The 21203-nt window shown below is 43.7% G+C and overlaps 1 protein-coding gene across 2 annotated transcripts in view; it reads left to right on the top strand.

Moving 5' to 3' along the window:
* Positions 1–1566: 1566 nt before the first annotated feature.
* LOC120301886 (serotriflin) overlaps positions 1567–21203 on the top strand; it is a 36390-nt gene continuing 16753 nt past the window's right edge. Inside the window, exons 1-8 of one of the 2 annotated variants that reach the window (XM_039329628.1) lie at positions 1567–1632; positions 3887–3948; positions 4630–4743; positions 6291–6378; positions 7422–7570; positions 13814–13908; positions 14270–14358; positions 14967–15620. In XM_039329628.1, the coding sequence (XP_039185562.1) occupies positions 3889–3948; positions 4630–4743; positions 6291–6378; positions 7422–7570; positions 13814–13908; positions 14270–14358; positions 14967–15094 (723 nt within the window). In that variant the 5' untranslated portion in view covers positions 1567–1632; positions 3887–3888 and the 3' untranslated portion in view covers positions 15095–15620. Of the gene's footprint in view, positions 1633–3886; positions 3949–4629; positions 4744–6290; positions 6379–7421; positions 7571–13813; positions 13909–14269; positions 14359–14966; positions 15621–21203 lie in introns of those variants that run through there. The other variant, XM_039329630.1, reaches the window with a different exon arrangement.

A 21203-nucleotide genomic window follows, 5' to 3' on the forward strand; every position in this document is an offset into this window, starting at 1 on the left:
CATATCCTAAAAGTGGTACAACGGGTGAAAAGGTTGAAAAGGCCTGTTCTAGTTGACCTCTCAGTGACCTTTCACACCATCAACAACGGTATCCTTCTGGAGCAGCTTTAGGGTTTGGGAGTTGAGGAGGGGGTTCTGTGTTGTCTTGGTTCACTTCTTTCCTCTGTGGTCACTTTCAGTCAATGTTGATACAAACCATGAGGTCCAACCCTCATTCCCTGCTCTGAGGAATCCCACAGGGCTTGGTAATTTCCCCACTTCTATTTAACATCTACATGAAGCCACTGGATGAGATCATCCACCATCATGGACTGAAATAACATTAACATCCTGATAACATCCAGCTATATGTTTCAGCATATGGTGACTTAAGCAATGCCGTGACTTCCCTCTTGCAGTGCTTGGAGGCTATAAAGGGCTGAAACTGAACCCTGGCAAGTTGGAATGGCTCTGGGTTTGGGGTTCTCTGGTACATGGAGAATCACCATCTCTGGTCTTGGATGGGGTGCCACTGCCCCAGATAGACCCAGTGTTCAATCTAGACTCTTGACTCCAGGACTCACAACTCCTGCTCAAGGAGCAGGTAGCAATCATGGTCAGGAAGGCCTTTGTACAACTGTGGGTTGTGTGCCAGTTATGCCTTTTTCTTGCACCAATACCTGCTCACAGTCACTCATGCCCTCGTCACCTCGCGTCTTGACTATTGTAATACATTCTGCATGGGGCTGTCCTTGGAACTATCTGGAAGCTTCAATTAGTTCAAAATGGTTTTGTGCAGGCATAGATGTGCACCTATGTCATCTCTATTGTGGAAGCTGCATTGGCTGCCAAGTTGCTTCTGGGTTCAATTCAAGGCATTGATTGTTGTTTTTAAAGTCCTACAGGGCTTGGGACTAGGTTATTTAAAGGACTATCCTTTTCCAGTCACATCTACTGGGAAAGGATAGTCCTTTAAAGAACCTAGTCACTAAGAGTGACTTGGGTCGCCATATAAATTTTCCTAAATAAATAAATAATAAAAACTTTTCTTCGAATAGATTTATCTATAAATATTAATTAAATCTTTTTCATAATTTCACAAAGACCTTGAGAAATAGGAATACATGTTTCTGCCTTGGACTCATATGTAAATTTGTGTAAACACATTGTGCAATCAATGTAGCACTAAAAAAATAATAGTTTAGTGGAACATTTTATCTCAATTTCTAAGAACAATCAACTGTGAAACAGAAACTTGTCTGCAGTTGTAAACACATTTTAGCTAAATTCTATTGTTAAAAATGGAACTTAATTGACACAACTGGAACTTACTTCCAGGTATGTTCAGACAGTTCAGATAAATATCCATTTATTTCTTTATATAAGTTACTAGGTAGCTTTAAATAGATTCAGGAGCAATTTTTCACCTGAGAAGTAATGAACCTGAGGAAGAAAGAAAAAAAAAAGAACTTCTGACAAATTCAAACTTCTGTCTTACAAGGTTTAACGGATATAATTTACTGTTGAGCACTGAGTCACTCTGAAATACAGGAAGCAGTGAAGGTATATATAATCATGGTACTATCTGTCTGACTCCCACAATTTTCTGAAAGGCAACAAAGGAGTTACACTGGGGCTTATTCAAAACAATAGGTAAGATTTATTATATACTGTAGCTTGGAGTTAGCCATTGTTTCTAATTAAGCAAGTTGAGATCATTTTAGAAAAAAAGTAATTTAGGATTAGTCACAGTTCATGCCATTCTGTGATGTTATTGTGTTTTGTTCTATCTTTAAGAATGTTACATCTAGTACCATAATACATTAGGTTTTATATTAGCTTAGCTAGCATGGCTTTCTTTTCAAAAATCTGATACTGATATTTTTTGAGTTTGCCAGTGATCCTTTTAGGCATCCCTGGATCTTCCCTTAGCAAACTAACATTTCTCGGAAAGAGGAAATTTGAATTAAAACTGTTTCAAGGCTACAGAACTTTTTGTGCATTTATATGAATGAAATGCAAATTGAACTCAATGGGGATGACTTCCAAATAAACATTTGTACTGCTGGTATGTAAATAGCTGCAATAGCTAAGACCTCAAACATTTAAACTTAATCCTATCCCTTTTTGCTTTTTGACTCAGGATGGCTTAATACTTTTCCCTAAGAGAAACTGAGCTCATAAAGTAAGCTATTTTTTCTATTTCCTCCTTCCCTGATATTATGGATTTTGGCAGTCTGGTTTAGTGTCCCCCAATATTTTATGCATAGTGCTAGAGTTCTAACTCAACAATTTTATTTTTTAAAAAAATTATTATTAAATGTATACGCTGCCCATTCCGCTATCCATTTTAAGGTTCATCTCAGTTTCTGCTTCGTGTAGCCAGGGAAAAGGGCCACAGAAAAGCCAACTCCACACACAGTGGTGTCACATCACTTCCTAGCACACCTGAGACACTGAGAACTAAGTATCATGTTAATCGAATCTGTTTCCACGCTTTCAGATAAAGGCTGCCAGGACAAATTCTTGCAATCAGGAACAAATTCTGATTGCATTGCCTCAGGAGGAATCACTATTGCCAAATGCGTTAACTGTGTAGCCTTTGTGTCTCCTTGATTGTTGATTATATTTGATATAAGGCAAAAGACTGAGAAGCAATATATTCTAAATGAGCTGTTTCCAACCTGAGGTCCTTCAGACACATTGAATTTTAGATTCAATAATCTCTGAATGGTGTGATTTTTTAAACTGGTTTTTATGGAAAGGGCTCGGGTGAAAGTTATCTTTTACTGCGGCAAATCAATAAGGGTAAACTTTAGGAATGATTATAGGTTTATAGATTTATATATAGATGATACAGTAGTTATAAAAAGTGTGCACAGCCTGTTAAAATGCCAGTTTTTTGAGATTAAAAAAAATCAGACCAAGATAAATCACTTCAGATTTTTTCCACCTTTAATACAAACTGTACAATTCAATTGAAAAAAAAACTGTAAATCTTTTGGAGGGGAAAAATAAAAATAAAAAAACTTATAATAACATTGTTGCATAAGTGTACACACCCTTAAACTAATGCTTTGTTGAAGCACCCTTTTATTTTATGACAACATTCAGTCTTTTGGAGTAGAAGCCAATTGACCAATCACTATGGCACATCTTGCCTTGGGACCTTTGCCCAGTCTTCCTCGCAAAAGCATTCCAAATCTGTCAGATTGCAAGGGCTTCTCCTGTGTGTAACCCTCTTCAGGACACCCTACAGATTGTCAGTGGGATTCAGATTTGGGCCTTCCAAAAATTTGGTCTTCTGGTGAAGCCATTCTTTTGTTGATTTGAACATATGCTTTGGATTGTCAGGTTGAATGGTGACATTCTTCTTCATCTTCAGCATTTTAGCAGAGGCCTGAAGGTTTTGTGTCAAAATTGACCAATATTTGAAACTGTTCATCTTTCCCTCCATTTTGACTAAAATCCCAATTCCGGCTAAAGAAAAGCAGCCCCAAAGCATAATGCTGGGATGTTAGTCACATGTAGTACACAACCAATACTTGCCAGAAACTCCTGCAGCCCCTTTAATGTTGCTGTAGGCATCGTGCAGCCTCTCAGACCAGTTTTCTTATTCTTTTTCAACAATACTGGAGGGATGTCAAGTTCTTGGTAATATAATTGTGCCATATTTTCTCTACTTGTTGATGACTTGTTTATGAACCATGGATATGTAGGCTGCATACTGGAGTACAAAGGAGTAAAGGAGAGAAAACACATAAGAGCTGGAGTGAGTTTTGTAGTCTAGGAGATATATATCTTCAGAGAGCCATTTGCAAACATTCTAAACTACTTAGAGAAAGTTGGCACAAATTCCATTAAGCAAGTTAAGAACAGATATGTCTTAATGTTCTTTTGTTTTTAGAAATGATTGCCTTCATTGCCTTGCTAAGTTTTGCTGCAGTGCTGCAACAATCTTCTGGAACTGTAAGTTTCATAATTTTGTATCACATATAACAGATTTAATATATATAGTACATAACTTTCTCCTCTTACAATAAATCATTCATTAAACTTCCTAATGTGTTGGATTGTTCCATAGAATAGAATAGTTGGAAGGAATCTTGGAGATCATCTAGTCCAACCCCCTGCTCAGGCAGGAAACCCTATACTATTTCAGACAAATGTCTGTCCAATCTCTTCTTAAAAATTTGTTGGAGCATTCACAACTTCTAGAGGCAGGTTGTTCCACTGATTAATTGTTCTAACTGTCAGGAAATTTCTTCTCAGTTCTAGCTTGCTTCTCTCCTTGATTAATTTCCATCCATTGCTTTTTGTCCTGCTCTCAGGCACCTTGGAGAATAGCTTGACACCCTCTTCTTTGTGGCAGCCCCTGAGATATTGGAACATTGCTATCATGTCACCCCTAGTCCTTCTCTTCATTAAACAAGATATACCCAGTTCCAGCTACTGTTCTTCATGTTTTAGCCTCCAGTCCCCTAATCATCTGTGTTGCTCTTCTCTGTACTCTTTCAAGAGTCTCAACATCTTTTTTACATCATGATGGCCAAAATTGGATGCAATATTCCAAGTGTGGCCTTACCAAGGCATTATAAAGTGGTATGAACATTTAAATTTAAACATTTTCTTTTTGCTTTCTGTCTTAAGGTTGATTTTGCTTCTGAGTCAACTAACAAAAGAGAAAAACAAAAGGAGATTCTTGACAAGCACAATGCTTTACGGAGATCAGTGAGACCAACTGCTAGAAACATGCTACAAATGGTAATATAATTGTATTTCTGGCCTTGTAAGACAGTTTGCAAGTTTATGTCAGATTGACATAAATGACACTGTCATGATCTATGCCTCATCCCTTTCTACATGCATCACAAGATCCTGTGAGTGCTACTGTGTAAATTATCACAGAAGAGTCACACATGAACTCATCATGCAGGAACCTTGATAAGTTTGGGGAGGACAGAATCTGCCCTGGGCACCTAATGTGTGGGGTTCAAGGGGTTGGTGCTTCTCCTCTCCTATTTAACTGCTAAATGAGATTGCTAGAATGAGGTATCGTCATATGCTGATAATATTCAATTGCACGTGTCTGCCCTTGGCACATTAAGTGATGTCGTAGATGTTTTATTGTGGTGTCTGGAGACTGTGAGGGTTTGGGTGAGGAACAATAGGCTTCAACTGAATCTGGGAAGACTGAGTGGCTTTGGGGTTTTGGACGCTCCAGTTCTGGGACTATGACATCTTTGCTGCTGGATTGCCCTAAGCAGACTCTGTGCACAATCTGGGGGTCCTCCTGGATTCACAGCTCCTGTTTGAGGAGCAGGTGGCAGTTATGGCTAAGAGGGTCTTCATAAACTTCATATTGTATATCACTTGTGCCCATTCCTAGATTGAGGGGCCCTGTTCAGTCTCTCATGCCCCAGTCACCTCCTGGTTGGACTTTTTAATGTGCTTTACATGGGACTGCCTTTGAAGAATACCCAGAAACTTCAATTGGTGCAAAATACAACAGCATGAGTAGTTATGTGTGTTCTTCATAGAACAAATAATATACTTCTGCTGAGCAAGTTGCCTTGGCTACCACTTTGTCTCCAGGCCCAAATCAAAATGCTTATTTTGACCTTTAAAGTCCTACATCAGTGGTCCCCAACCTTTCTAGCTTAGTGCCCCAACGCGGGGGGGAGAGGGGATGTTGGTGTGTAAGGGACAGAATGAAGCTTCGCGCACAAACACAAGCACCTGCTACTTGCATGAGGGGAGTTGCCTGCGCAAGTGCCCACCACACATGAATGCATACCCGCTTGCTCAACCACCTCTTGCATGAGTAGAGCTGAGCTCAAACATACACATTCTCCTGCCACTTGCACAGCTGGGCTCCCGAATGGGCTGTGGCTTGGGTGTTGGGGGACCCTCGTCCTATATAATGTGGGGCGGTTACTGGAGAAACCACCTCTTCCCAAACAATCTTCCTGTCCCACTTCCTGCTCCATTTCCTTTTGGCTATATTTTATAGTTTTTAATGTTTTTAATAATAATTTTTGCTGTTATTTTGAATTACTGTTTTTTAACTTTGTATACCACTCAGAGTTTTGTGTTTTTTGAGAAGGGCAGCTATATATAAGGTATGGGGAGGGAGATCCAACTATTCAAAGCATGTTTTAGAGAATATTGGTGTAACTTCGGAATTCTTAACTACAACAAGATTTGAAGGAATATAAAAGGTAGTAAATAATGATCAGACAAATATTTTCTGCAAATTTAACGTATGCTTTTTTTCCAATGACTGATTGTTGCTGTCGACTTCTATTCAGGAATGGAGTTTTAATGCTGCTCAAAATGCAAAACGTTGGGCAGACAGATGTTCTTTTGGTCATAGTCAACAACACTTAAGAACTGTGGGTAAGTCAGTCCAAAACTGTTAGAGAATTTTAATTTCTCTATTGGTGAAAAAATAAATCAGAAGCTCTCACAGGTGACTGCATTTAGCTGATTCAAAATAATTTCTTTATATTCATATAAAAATATTTACAATACCATACATTCTTCTTTACAGCAACATAGCTCAATTGAAGACTTCTTACAGAGAGATACAGAGACAAGCCTGAGACTGGAAATCCAGCTCCTAACTCAATACCTTTTTTACAGACTCAGTAGCACTTTTTTCACATTGGCTGACTGAGTTACCACATGACTCTTCCTGCTCATGAATATTCCAACAAAAACCATAGTTTTAGCTGGTTAGTGGATTAATAATACATTTCACATTAAATAACACTTACAATCAATCTTACTCTTCATTAGCAGCAAGAGTAATATCTATGAATCACTTCGTAGTTACCACTCCATGTAGATGATTGGGTTGGATTGAAATGTTAATAATTTTCTTAATTCCCCCCCCCCCCCCGTGGGTTTGCAGAAGAAATGATATTTGAACAATGAATTTTTTATTTCTTTTTTATATTTATTACTACATTTATAATCTACCATCCCCCATGATGCTAAAGATATTATCCTCACCACAACTGTTTGTGATGGTAGATGCTGAACCCAAAGATGTTCAGAGATTTCCATGATCAAGTGGAGAATTAAACCTACATCTCCCTAATCTCAATACCACACTGTGTAGTAATAACATATAGATGTCCCCACAAATTAGGGTATCTGGGCTCTAATTTATTCCAAATAAAATATATAATTTGATGCTCATCGGAAAACAAATGATTATCAGTTTGTACAATTAAAGTTTCTGGAAAAGCACCACGGTATGAAATCTGGGTGCAAAATTCCTTTCAATTTTTAGCAAGACGATTGATTGTATTAGTATTTCTGGAGAGATAAGAAATGCTCAACTATTTCCTTTCTGCTGTCCTTTTGCTTCTTTCAAAACATGTATTCACCTGTGTTTTCTTGCTGGTTTTTTTTTAAACCTTCCCCACTTTTAGGAAAATTAAAATGTGGTGAAAATCTATTCATGTCGAGTCATCCTTTCCCATGGACTAGAGTAATTCAGTCTTGGTATGATGAAAACAAAAATTTCAAGTATGGCGTTGGAGCCAACCCACCAAATGCTGTTATTGGCCATCATACTCAGGTAGTACTTTTTTGAATCTTTGCCATTTCTATGTTCACCAAGTATAAATCCACAAAAATGAATAAGATGAAAAAGGTAGTGTTGAGTCCTTCGCGAAAGGCAAGACACGAGAAGCAGTTGTAGTTCTCAGGTTTTCTTTTATTCTGTGTTCAGCTTACAGATGAAGGCTTCAGCAATGCCCAAAAGCTCCCAGCCTCTTATATAGGCATTTCCCGGGTCAATGTGTTACTTTTCCCGCGCCAGCACCCGCGCATGCGCACAGGCGCTGGCGACTCGGCTTGTACCTGCCCTGGGACTGCCTGCAAACGCCCCGAGCCCGTTTGCAAGGCTCGGGACATAACACCCCTTTCCCCCGGGCTAAAACTACTACCAACATACAATCATTTCTTAATGCAATGTTCTACTCCCCAGTGCTCCTACTGTTTACTGGCTTTTGTTTAGCCAGCAATGTTATGTAATCCTCTAAGTACTTAGGCGATTTCCTTGCTCTCTGTGACCTTCTCAGCTCTGGGTTTCTGACAGGTGTTCCCCGACTGAGGGGTGACGTGAGCCTGTTCTCCTTATCATGCCTTGGTGCCTTCCAAGGACTGTGCCCCAATGCCTGGCCTGCTTGCTTGCCCACCGGGCTCGTCAGGCCAGGGCTTCTGTCACTTTGTGACCTGGTTGACCCGCCTAGCTGTAGGCCCTCGGGCCCCTTGAAGTGATAGCCACTGCTGGGCGTCTCTGTAGAACCTCCTAGGTCCGTCCAAGACCTGTCAGGAGGCTGTCCATCCCCTAAACCCCGTTCTGTGTCCGGGCTTGTGTGGGTTTCTGTGCCTTCCCAAAACTCAGTTACTCCCTGATTTGGGCTAGAGGTGTTGTGGTCGGGACTTGGTTCCTCGACCACCTCCCTGTATGTTTGAACCCCTGTAGGACTTGGGGTAAGGTCAGGCCAACTCTGGGGATTATGTGCCAGCTCTCTTGTGGGGTATGATTTATTGGGACGCTCCCGGGTATCCTCCCTGACTGGAGTACTGTGTGGTGTAGATGGATAGTGATTGTGCCCCCGGGGTGACTCCCTGGCTGGAGTAGGCGTGAATGCCTGATGATTGGGTAAGCTCCCTGAATTCCTATTTGGGGCACTCGCGGAATCTTGGAATGGGCCGTTTGTGGCTCCATCATTGGAGGTGGGCAGCAACTCGTGCCCTTCCCTTTGCTCCAAAGGGTCCCCCTCCCCCCCTGGAAAAGACCCAGGAGTCTCAGCTGGAAGATCCCGCCTAGGGCGGAGTTGGTCGATGTGCCTGCGCAGGACACGACCGTTGTCCAGGGCAACCTCGTAGGATAGAGGACCTGTGACCCTGGAAATAGAAGCGGGGACCCATGTATGACCAGGCCTGTAATTGCGAGTCCAAACCGGGGCACCCACAAGTAGTTGTCTAGGTGCCCTAGAATGTGAGGTAGATGAAGGCAGTCTGTCCAGATGCAACCGGTCAAGCTTAGTAGTAAGTTTACGCCCCCAGCGAAGTTCAGCTGGGCTTCTCCCTGTAGAAGTGGACGGTGTGGTGCGGTAAGAAAGGAGAAAGTCAGCCAACCTGTGATGCTAGTCCCCATAGGTGAGTCTTTTCAATGCATCCTTTGTGATGCGAACCATGCGTTCAGCCATACCGTTGGTGGACGGGTGGAAGGGTGCAGACGTGGCATGACGAATCATGTTAGCCTGTAAGAAAGCTTGGAATTCGGAGGAAGTAAATTGAGGGCCGTTGTCAGACACGATGACATCTGGGAGCCCGTGTGCAGCAAAAATCCCCCTCAGTACCTGAATAGTCTTTGCAGTGGTGGTGGATGAGACAGGTACAACCTCAAGCCATTTTGAATGACTGTCAACGAGGACCAAGAAGAACTGGCCCTGAAAGGGCCCAGCATAGTCAATGTGCACCCTAGACCATGGGGACTGTGTATCCTCCCATCTATGCACAGGAGCTTGGGGCATCTCTGGGCGAGAGCGCTGGCACAGGTGGCATGCATGCACCTTAGCCTCAATGTCCTTATCTAAACCAGGCCACCACAAGTGGCTGCGCGCAAGGGCCTTCATACGAACAATTCCAGGATGACCCTCGTGGAGGAACTCTAAAATCCTAGTCCTCATTGAGGTGGGAATGACAACTCTGTTTCCCCAAAGCAGACAACCCTGAGAAGTGGACAACTCGTTCCTTTTGGACCAGAAACTCTGAAACTCAGGACTAGGGCAGTGCTCAGGCCATCCAGACAAAACCCAAGAAAGGACACGTGAAAGTGTGTGATCTGTGCCTGTTTCAGCGGCAACATCCCTGGCATTCAGAGGGGACTCGGGCAAGGCTTGGATGGATAGAATGTTGACAGCTGGCGCAGGGTCAGCTTCTACTACTGGCAGGGGCAATCTACTGAGGCCATCAGCATGGCCCATTTCTTTCCCAGGCTTGTGGAGTAAAGAAAAATCATATGCAGACAAAAAAATAGACCACCTAAACATTCTAGGGGAAATGATTTGGGGAGTTTGTTTACGTGTGGTCAACAGTCCCAGCAGAGGCTTATGGTCAGTGAAGACTGTGAAATGCCTGCCATACAAAAAATCATGGAATTTTTTAATTCCAGCAACAACAGCCAAAGCCTCCGTTGTATATCTGAGCGTAGTAGCGCTCAGCAGAAGACAATGTTCTGGAGTAATATGCAACAGGAACCTGAGTTCTATCAGACCTGAGGTGGCTCAGGACAGCTCCTACCCCGTAAGGGGAAGCATCACAAGCGATGCACACAGGAAGGGACCCATTGAAGTGTGCAAGTACACTGTTAGAAGTGAGCAAGGCCTTGACCTCATTGAAACTAGCCTCATGTGTTTGTGACCACTGCCACACTGCTTGTTTATCTAATAACCTGTGAAGAGGCTCAGCTACACTAGCTTTATGTGGAAGAAAGGAATTGTAGAAATTCAGGAGGCCCAGAAAGGCCTGAAGTTCGGCCTTAGACTTTGGCCTAGGTGCTTCTAAAATGGCAGTTAGTTTGGATTCAGCAGGGTGAATCCCAGCAGCATCAATTTTGAATCCCAGAAATTCAGTAGAAGGCACCCCAATTTTGCATTTGTCTTTTTTGAGCTTGAGGCCTGTTTTCCTGAATCTTAACAGAACAGCCCTTAGCCTTTCAGCTAGAATGTGTGTGGAGTCTCCTGCAATTAAGACATCATCAAAGTAGGGGCAAACCCCCGGTATACCCCATAGTGTGTTTTCCATTACGCTTTGGAAAATCCCAGGAGCGACATTCACTCCGAACTGTAGCCTTTTTATCTTAAAGGCCCCTCGGTGGGTCACAATAATCTGAGCTATAGCAGCATCATCATCAACAGGCAGCTGTTGATACGCTTGAGCTAGGTCAAGCTTTGCAAAAACACGCCCCCCCCCTTGAGGGAGGCCAGAATATGACTGACCACAGGAACAGGATAGGCATGTTGCTGCAATGCCTTATTCAGAGTGCATTTGTAATCAGCACAAATGCGAATGTCCCCATTTGCCTTTAGAGGCGTGACAATGGGGGTCTCCCAAGGACTGGAATCAACAGGTTCTAGAATTCCCTGTTGGATCAGTTTGTCCAACTCAGTGTCAATTTTACTCTTTAAAGCAAAAGGGACCCTTCTTGCTTTAATTCTAATGGGAGTGACAGTGGGGTCTAGTTTCAAGGACACAGGGGGTCCCTTGAATGTGCCCAGCTGGGGGCTGAAGACATCTGCAAATTCTTTGCAGACTTCCTGTAGGTCGAGTGTTTGTAAGCTGTTGAGCCCCGTGACGTGTATCCCCAAGGCTTCAAACCAATCGAGTCTTATGAGACTCGTTCGTTCACCCCCTACTACTAATAGGTCTAGTGGACCTTCAAAATTCTTATACTGTACGTTAAGGGTGGCCTCCCCCTTAACACACACTCTCGAATTTTGAAAGTCTGTTAACACAATGTCAGAAGGCCTTAACTTGGCCTGAGTTCCACTGCCGGAACAAATCTTCCTAAATCTATGCAAGGATATGATTGAAAGGGCAGACCCCGTGTCTAGTTCCATAGTTAATGGAACCCCTTGTAGCTTCACCTTGAGTGACAGCTTTTTCTTGATGGGCTTGTGTGTGCCTGTCCTGAAGATGCTTCTTCGCGAAGCGCAAAAACCTACCCTATTCTGGCTGGGGACCCTGGTACCTTTCAGGTGCAGTTCTTCCTGAGGTTGTACCTTTCGTCGGCCCAGACACACAGCTGCAATATGTCCTTGTTTCCCGCACGCCCGGCAGATAGCGGAGCGGAACTTGCAGTCGGTTCTCCTGTGGCGACCTCCACAGCCGACGCACTTGAGGGTAGCTGAAGAGCTTCCTTTCTGATTCCCTTCCTTCGTGGGGTGGAGACGGTCGACTTCCTCGTCCGGATCCTCCTCAGAGTTCCCTTGGACGTCCTCTTGGTGCACGGATGCAACAACTGGACTGTTCCTGATCGGCCGCATGTTCTTGACGGCGCCGCCTGCTTCTTCTTCTGCGGTGACCTCTCTTAAGGCATCTTGGAAGGACAAGTCTTCTTTGGCGAAAAGCCTCTGTTGTAGATCTCGATGCCTTAACCCGCACACGAATCGGTCCCTCAGTCGTTCTTCGAGGTCCTTGAACTCGCAGTGCTTGGCGGCCTTTCTCAATGCGGCGATGTACTCTTTGGCCAACTCTCCAGATCGTTGATCCCTCTGTTCGAAGGTGTGGCGCCATGCGATGACGGACATCTTGGGCTGGAAGTGCTCCTTCAGTAGCTTCTTTAGATCTGCGTAGCTGACAGACTCTAATGGAACAGGTGCTGCAAGGTTCTCTGCCATTTCGAAGGCATCTTGACCGCAGACACAAAGCAGGGTGGCAGCCTTCAAGCTATCTTCCCTCACTTGGTTCACCTTGAGGTAGTTTTCCACCCTGGCTACGTAGGACTCCCACCGCTCTGGATGTGAGACGTCGAACTCCGAAAGCCTTCCAACCTTTGCCATCTTCAGGAGACGGGTCTATCAGCCAGCCTACCCCCGAATGCGCACTGGATTGGCGGGTAGCTGCCGAGTCAACGCCGTTCTGCCGCTCAGGACTCACTTGGGTAAGCTTACACCTCTTCCTTTTCAGTCGATGTAAGGCATCCCACCTTCATCGCCAGTGTTGAGTCCTTCGCGAAAGGCAAGACACGAGAAGCAGTTGTAGTTCTCAGGTTTTCTTTTATTCTGTGTTCAGCTTACAGATGAAGGCTTCAGCAACGCCCAAAAGCTCCCAGCCTCTTATATAGGCATTTCCTGGGTCAATGTGTTACTTTTCCCGCGCCAGCACCCGCACATGCGCACAGGCGCTGGCGACAGCCTGTCTGGTCCCGGGCAGCTTGCACCTGCCCTGGGACTTCCTGCAAACGCCCCGAGCCCGTTTGCAAGGCTCGGGACATAACAGGTAGACTCCCTTGAAACAAGCTCAAGTTCTTGGCTGATCCTAAGCTAAACTAAGGCAGGCCTGATGGTAACATAGGAAAGCCATGGCTTGAAGCTAGACTAGAAAATTGAGAAAACATCCCACATAAAGATATTAATAAAACATTTTTGTGCTATGCTATGGCCAAGAAAACCAAGCAACCGTGTTCTTACAATCTCTAAGTAATTCCATAAACATGAGCAAAGGAGCATCCTGGTTAAGAGTCATAATCCCAGGATATGTTAAGGAATGGCAAAACTAGACTAGGTTAAAGTATTGCAATGTTTTTTGTTGTTAAGTTCTCAGATGGTGTAAATGAAGGATGGCAAACATACTAAACATGTTATTTGTTATTCACAGATAGCTGCAGATCATGGTTTTCATGCAGCTAGGATGGAAGAACTAGCTTGCTGTCGTAGCACTTGACATGTGGACTGCTTTGGATGGGTGGGGCACTTTAGAAAGGGGTGATCTATAAAGTCCAGGATGGAACAGTTTCATATTTTACATTTAAAATATATACATTTAAAGCACAGAGGATGAAGCCTCATTTGTTCTAATATTTCTTTACTTCAGTAAACTTTTATATGAAATGATTGGAAAAGTTCTTTGTACATTCATTGCTATTGTAGTATCCCAGTTCACTTGCTAAGAGCAAACAATTATATATATTGCACCATGCTCACATTTGGGCTTATTTTCTTAGATGCTCCTCTGAAGTCCATATGCTTATTATCAATATTACACTTCTAGCATGTCAACTGTGTGCATATTTTTGTATCTACAGGTAGTTTGGTACAAAAGTTACCTTGTTGGTTGTGCTGCTGCCAGATGTCCTTCATCCTCATACAACTACTTCTACGTTTGTCACTATTGCCCAGCGTATGTATCAACCATGATTTGTCTCATCAAGACAGAGAGATAGGAGAAGGAGAATGTTACAAAGAAAGAGGGGAAATGAAAAAGAGAAAGAAAACAGACATCAGGAGAAAGTCACATTTTCCCTCAATTCTTTCTCTCTCTAAAAAGCCAGGGAAATCCTTTTTTGCTTTCTCATAGAACTTGACAAGTCTTCCCCTCCGACGGTGGTGCTATCTGCTCTCTCAAAATTAGAGACTCAAACCAGAGAGACCAAGACAATGCAATCAAGTCAATTATCTATTGATATGGCATGGGGGTTTGGCAATCACAAATGTAACTATAATAATATATGGCACCTTTCCGTTCATTTTTTTCATTCTAGAGGAAACATCAGAGGTAAAATTGCTACTCCATATAAATCCGGGCCACCTTGTGGGGACTGTCCTTCGGCTTGTGTCAACGGACTATGCAGTAAGTTTTTTTAAAAGTCAATTATTAAACCAACATTTTTAAAGGTCATGTCATGTCAGCAAAGAACAGATTTCATATGAGGAGCTAATCGTCTCTAGGTAGAATAACAGGTTTAATGGAAGATAGCCAACTATCCAGTAAGATAGGCCTAGGCAAGACATCTGGATCACCACATACATGAAGCATGCTATCGTGGGATAACCAGACATCCAGAGTTGCCTCAATGGTGCTTCTATATGCTCCCACACTAGTGGTTGATGAGCCCAGGTAATTGAATCAGGGAAGACGAGGACGATATCAATCGATTTCAGCTTAGAAAGAACTTAAAATCCATACCAGCTTTTTGTTAGATTTTGTTCAGGACTATTGATGAAAGTAATAATTCAGCAGCTGCATATAATTATTCTAATATATACTCTAAAATAATTACTCTAAGTACTATTTTCATTTTTAAAAATCTTCAGCTTTGAATCCACCCCTTAAGAAAAAAAATAAGTTTGATGTTGAGCTCTAAAACAATGCATAAAATTGTAAAAGAGTCCCTAGCAAGTTGTACTTTTGGTGATGTCTCACTTTTATTTACATTTTTCTCTTTTTAAAATTTTCAGCAAATCCTTGCGAACGATTAGATAAGTACACGAACTGCGAAAGTTTGGTCCAACAAATTGACTGCCAGAATAAACAGATACGGTCAGACTGCTCTGCTACTTGCTTCTGCCAAAATAAAATAATATAGTGGGCTTCCCATTCAATATTTTTTATTTTTGCCGGAAATATCTTAAAATCATGGCATCTTTTAGTATCAGCAAATTCTTACTTGACATTTGATTTCATATACTTTGCATGAATGTCCTATGAATGCCTAAGGGAAACATCAGCAGGAGTAGAGGCTAGGGATGAAAACTGTAAGTTCAAAGGGTCACAGGAAAAATCACAAGCCTATGTAGCATCAAAAAAGGTTGATTAAAAGAAAATACTGAAGGCCTGAAAATAACATCACCAAAATTCTTTGCACTCCAACTACACCACAAGGATTTCTTAAATGTTTGTACTAAATCTAACCTAGAACTGATTAGATGCCATTCATTCAAAGTATATGCCAGGTTTTTGTGTTTTCAATGTTTTAATAGGTTATTGTTCATAATTTGATATGATTTTACATGATTTTTAATTTCTGATTGGGAGCTGCCCAGAATTGGTTGGAAGATGGGCAGTTTTATAAATGTTTTAAATAAATAAATTCTGTGCAAGAGCAAAATGCTCAACTGACTGTTCAATGTATTATGTATATGCATCTGTTTGTGTGTGTTTGTAATCTGGTGTAACAGTCTATCAAAATAATATAAAAATGTGACCTTTATAAAGCAGTCTAATATCCCTGATGACATTCTTAAACCAGACATTCAACCAAAGGTCTTCCTCAGTGTAGTAAATGTTTTCTTCCGCATAAGTTTTTTTAAGGTTTTCCTACTTAAAACAAGAATTCTTACATTAAAATCCACCTTATAATGCAGAGCATAAACATCACAAATTCAATAACATTTGGAAACAAATATTGTCAGACTCAACACTTACTGACAGTGGAGATGTGTATATATGATTTGCTTAACAAATAAGTAAATGGAAATAGTCTTATATTGCCACCTCCTGTATGTTTTTAACTTCCCAGTCATGTCCAGCTTCCCATCCATCTACTAACCCATCTGACTCTGCTTAGCCAGCACATTTATGACTGAAGTCTTCCCTCACTGAAAACAGAACTGCCAGTATGAAATTGCTGTTATACAAATCTATGGTGAGGAGAGCGGAGGGAAGGGATCATTTATTCTTCCTTCATTTATTTAGATATTTACTCTGATGGTACTTTAGTTCTATTATTACAATTATTGTGCTTGCGGGGGGGAGGGGAGGTGTTGTGTCCTGAGCCTGCAAAAAGCAAGCTCGGGACATTGCTACGGTCCTGGGGTTTCTGCAAGCTGCCTGGGACCAGACTGAGAGGCGCCAGCCTGATGCGCATGCACGAGGTGCGAAAGCGCGCCATTAACTTTTGCTGTTTTGCCCGGGGATCTGGACATTAAATAAGGAGGCCTGCGAGCCTTGCTGTTGTTGTTGGAGTGAGCAGAAGGAGAAATAAAGAGCAATTGATTCTACCATGTGTGATCTTCATTCACCACTAAAAGAAGGACTCAACATTGCCGACGAAGGTGGGATGTCTACAAGCTTAAAAGAAGAAAAGCTGTAAGACTTACCCAAGGAGTCCTGAAGAAGGGAAGATGGCATTAAACTCAGCGTTCTAGCCTGCCAGTACAGCGTCGCTGGAGGTAAGTCCAGCTGATAGACCTCTTCCCAAAAGAAGCTAGGATGGCGAAGATTGGTTGCTTATCTGAATTTGATGTCTCACACCCAGAGAGATGGGAGTCCTATGTTGCAAGGTCAGAGAAGATGGCTTGAAGGCTGCAACCCTGTTGTGTGTATGTAGTCAGGATGCGTTTGAAATTGCAGAAAATCTGGCATCCCCTGCTCCTCTGGAGTCTGTAACATATACAGACTTAAAGAAGCTATTGAAAGAACATTTCCAGCCCAAGTTGTCTGTTATTGCGTGGAGACACACATTTGAACAAAGGGACCAGAGGGCAGGCGAATCGGCTAAGGAGTTCATTGCAGCCTTGAAGTGAGCAGCCAGACCGTGTGAGTTCAAAGATCTGGAAGAAAGGCTGAGAGATCTTTTTGTATACAGTTTAAGGAACAGGGACTTATAGCAGAAGATCTTTGCAAAGAAAGATATCTCATTCCAAGATGCTGTTAGAGAGGTGACGGCTGAGGAAGCAGCAGGCAGGGCAGTCAAGAATTTGCGGCCCATCAGAAGTAATCCGGAGGCAGCCACTGTTCACCATGAGGGTGTCCAAGAAGGATCGGAAGAAGATCCTGAAGAAGAAATGGATCGGTTTTACCAGGCAGCAGAAAGAAGGCAGAAGGAAGGTAAAGAAAAAGCCCCAGCAGTGCTCAAATGCTTCGGGTGTGGAGGACGCCATAAGAGAGCCGACTGCAGGTTCTGTTTCGCCATCTGCAGAGGGTGTGACAGGCAAGACCACATAGCATCCCTCGGTTTGGGTTACCAGAAGGTACAACCTCGAGAAGAATTGCGCCTGAAAGGTACCAGGGTCCCCAGCCAAAATAGGGTGGGTTTCTGTGCATTGCGCAGGAGTATTTGCAGGACAGGCACACACAAACCCCTAACGAAAAAACTGTCACTTAAGGTTAGATTGCAAGGGGTTCCTTTATCCATGGAGTTGGACACTGGGTCCACTCTTTCCATTATTTCTCTTCATACATTTAGAAAGATTTGCAACAGCAGTGACTTTCAAGCCAAACGTAGGCCATCCAACATAATACTAACAGATTTTCAAAATTCCAAGGTGTGTGTTAAGGGGGAGGCCACCCTTACGGTGCAACACAAGGAGTTTAAAGGTCCATTAGATGTGTTGGTTGTTGGGGGTGAACGTACGAGTCTTATAGGACTCAATTGGTTTGAGGCCTTGGGAATCCAGGTTACTGGGCTGCACAATTTGCAAACGTTGGGCCTAGCAGAAGTCTGCGAGGAGTTTGCAGATGTGTTTAGTCCAAAGCTTGGGTCCTACAGGGGCCCTCCAGTTTCATTAAGATTGGACCCAACCATCACACCCATTAGAGTTAAGGCTAGGAGGATATCCTTCACCCTCAAGGGCAAGATTGTTGCTGAGCTGGATAAATTGCTCCAGCAAGGCATTTTAGAACCTGTAGATTCAAGTCCATGGGAAACCCCCATAGTAATGCCTCTAAAGGCTAATGGGGACATACATATATGTGCAGACTACACGTGCACACTAAACAAGGCGCTGGAACAGCACACTTATCCAGTACCAGTCATATCTTGGCCTCCCTCAAAGGGGGGCAAATTTTTGCAAAGCTTGACCTGGCAAAGGCATATCAACAATTACCTGTTGATGAAGCTGCTGCTGAGGCACAGACCATTGTAACGCATAGGGGTGCATTCAAGGTCAAGAGACTGCAATTTAGCCCCTGGCATATTCCAAAATGTCATGGAGACCATACTTAGGGGTATTCCTGGAATCTGCCCCTATTTTGATGATGTCCTTATTGCTGGGGAGTCATCTCAAAACTTAGCAGAGATGTTAAAGGCTGTCTTGCTCCATTTTCGAAGAGCTGGCCTTAAGTTAAAGAAGGATAAGTGTAAGATAGGAGTCACTTCTACTGACTTCTTAGGATTCAGGACAGATGCTCAAGGTATTCACCCTGCTGAATCTAAGCTGCAAGCTATACAGCAGGCCCCAAGCCCCAAGTCTAAAAGTGAGCTGCAGGCTTTTCTGGGCCTCTTGAACTTTTACAATGCATTTCTCCCTCATAAAGTTGCAATAGCAGAGCCATTACATAGGCTTTTAGATAAGCAGGCCTCTTGGCAGTGGACAAAAGTCCACGAAAAGAGTTTCAACGTCAAGGCTTTGCTCACGTCTTATGCTGTGCTAGCACATTTCAATGAGCAATTGCCTGTTTGCATTGCCTGTGATACATCTCCTTATGGGGTGGGAGCTGTACTTAGCCACTTGAGGGCTAATGGGACACAGGTTCCTGTGGCATATTAATGTAGGACTCTGTCTTCTGCTGAGTGTAATTATGCTCAACTAGACAAAGAAGCACTGGCCATAATGGCTGGCATTAAGAAATTTCATGATTTCTTATATGGCCGCCATTTCGTGGTCTACACACACCATAAGCCTCTGCTGGGGTTCTTTACAACTAACAAACAAACCCCTCATATAATATCCCCTAGAATGCTGAGGTGGTCCATTTTCCTGTCAGTATATGACTACACTTTAGTTCACAAACCGGGAAAAGAAATGGGCCATGCAGATGGCCTAAGCAGACTACCTCTAAAACTGGTAGAAGCAGACCCTGCTCCTGCCATCAATATTCTCTCCATTCAGGAGTTGCCGGAATCTCCCCTCAATGCTAGGGATGTGGCTGCAGAAACTGCCACCGATCACACACTTACATGCGTGCTCTCAGGGGTGTTGTCAGGTTGGCCTGACAAGTGTCCAGGTACTGAGTTTCAAAGTTTCTGGCTCGAGAAGCATGAGTTGTCCAATTTTAAGGGTTGCCTGTTATGGGGTAGCAGGGTAGTTATCCCAGCCTCATTGAGGCATAGAATCTTGGTCTCTCTGCATGAGGGACATCCTGGCATTGTCAGGATGAAAGTGCTTACACGTAGCCATCTTTGGTGGCCTGGACTAGATAAGGCTATCGAGGCTCAGGTGCATGGGTGTCAGTTTTGCCAACAGTCATGGCCAGAAATGCCTCAGGCCCCAGTTCATAGGTGGGAAGAAACTCAAACACCATGGTCCAGGGTGCATATAGATTACGCTGGGCCCTTTCAAGGGCAATTCTTCTTGGTTGTTGTTGATAGCCATTCCAAGTGGCTAGAGGTTGTTCCTCTTTCCTCCACTACTACTGCCAGGACAATCCAGGTGTTGAGAGGCATTTTTGCTGCACATGGCCTTCCAGATGTTATGGTTTCAGATAACGGTCCTGAATTCACTTCTTCTGAGTTCCAGGCTTTTCTTCAGGCCAACCTGATCCACCATGTGACTTCGGCTCCTTTCCACCCCTCCACCAACGGAATGGCTGAGCATATGGTGCGCATCACCAAGGATGCCCTCAAGAAACTGACTTAAGGTAGCTGGCATCACAGGTTAGCAGACTTTCTTCTTGCACATCGCACCACACCTTGCACATCCACCAGGAAGAGCCCTGCTGAACTACGTTGGGGCCACCAGCTCATAACTAAGCTAGACAGATTGCACCCTGATCTGGTGTCGTCTCAGGTATTGCAGCGCGGGCACCAAGGAGCTTGCAAGTGGGTGCTCCGGTCTGGACTCGGAACTATGGGCCCGGTCATCTTTGGATTCCAGCTGTGGTCTGCAAGGTCTCTAGACCTTTGTCCTATGAGGTGTCCTTGGTCGACGGCCATGTTCTCCAGCAGCACATAGATCAGCTGTGTACAAGACTGGACTCGTTCTCTTCCACTCCTGACTCTGCTCTGGGGGGGAGGGTTATATTGTGCATTTGGGGGATCAATATCAGCAGTCACTGGCCACTGAGGAGGCCGGGGAAGGCCCATCCCAAGCTTCCGCAAGTGCTCCCAACAGGAATTCATTGGGAAGGGAGACAGTCCCAACACCTACACTTACTCCAGCCAGGGAGTCAGACAGGGGATATCCACACTACTCACATACATCAAACAGCACTCCAGACATGGAGACTGATGGGGAGTATCCAAACAAATCAAGACATACAAGAGAACTGGCATCACCACAAGGGAACTGGCCCAATACTGCAACAGCTCCCAGAAGGAAACTATCTGGAAGGGGGTAAAGGAGAGAGCCGAGGTGGCGCAGCAGTTAGAGTGCAGTATTGCAGGCCACTTTAGCTGACTGTGTTCAGCAGGTCAGCGGTTCAAATCTCACCGGCTCAAGGTTGACTCAGCCTTCCATCCTTCCAGGGTAGGTAAAATGAGGACCCAGATTGTTGGGGGCAATGTAAATATATATATACATTGCTTACTGGTGTACACCGCTTAGAGAGTGCTTGCACTTTGCTGTCCACTTATCCCCGATGAACCTGGTACTGTTGCCTGATCTCTCTGCTCACCTGCCTGGCTCAGCAGGTCATGACTTTGTTGCCCCACAAACCTGATTGTCCTGTCCATCTGTTGGCTGACTGGACCCTCTGAGCCCCAGCCAGCATCCCTTGGAGGGGTGGTATTCCCCAGGTCCACAATGGACCTTTCT

This window comes from Crotalus tigris, unplaced genomic scaffold, assembly GCF_016545835.1.
Source record: "Crotalus tigris isolate CLP2741 ecotype Arizona unplaced genomic scaffold, ASM1654583v1 scf7180000024401.5802323, whole genome shotgun sequence".
NCBI lineage: Eukaryota > Metazoa > Chordata > Lepidosauria > Squamata > Viperidae > Crotalus > Crotalus tigris.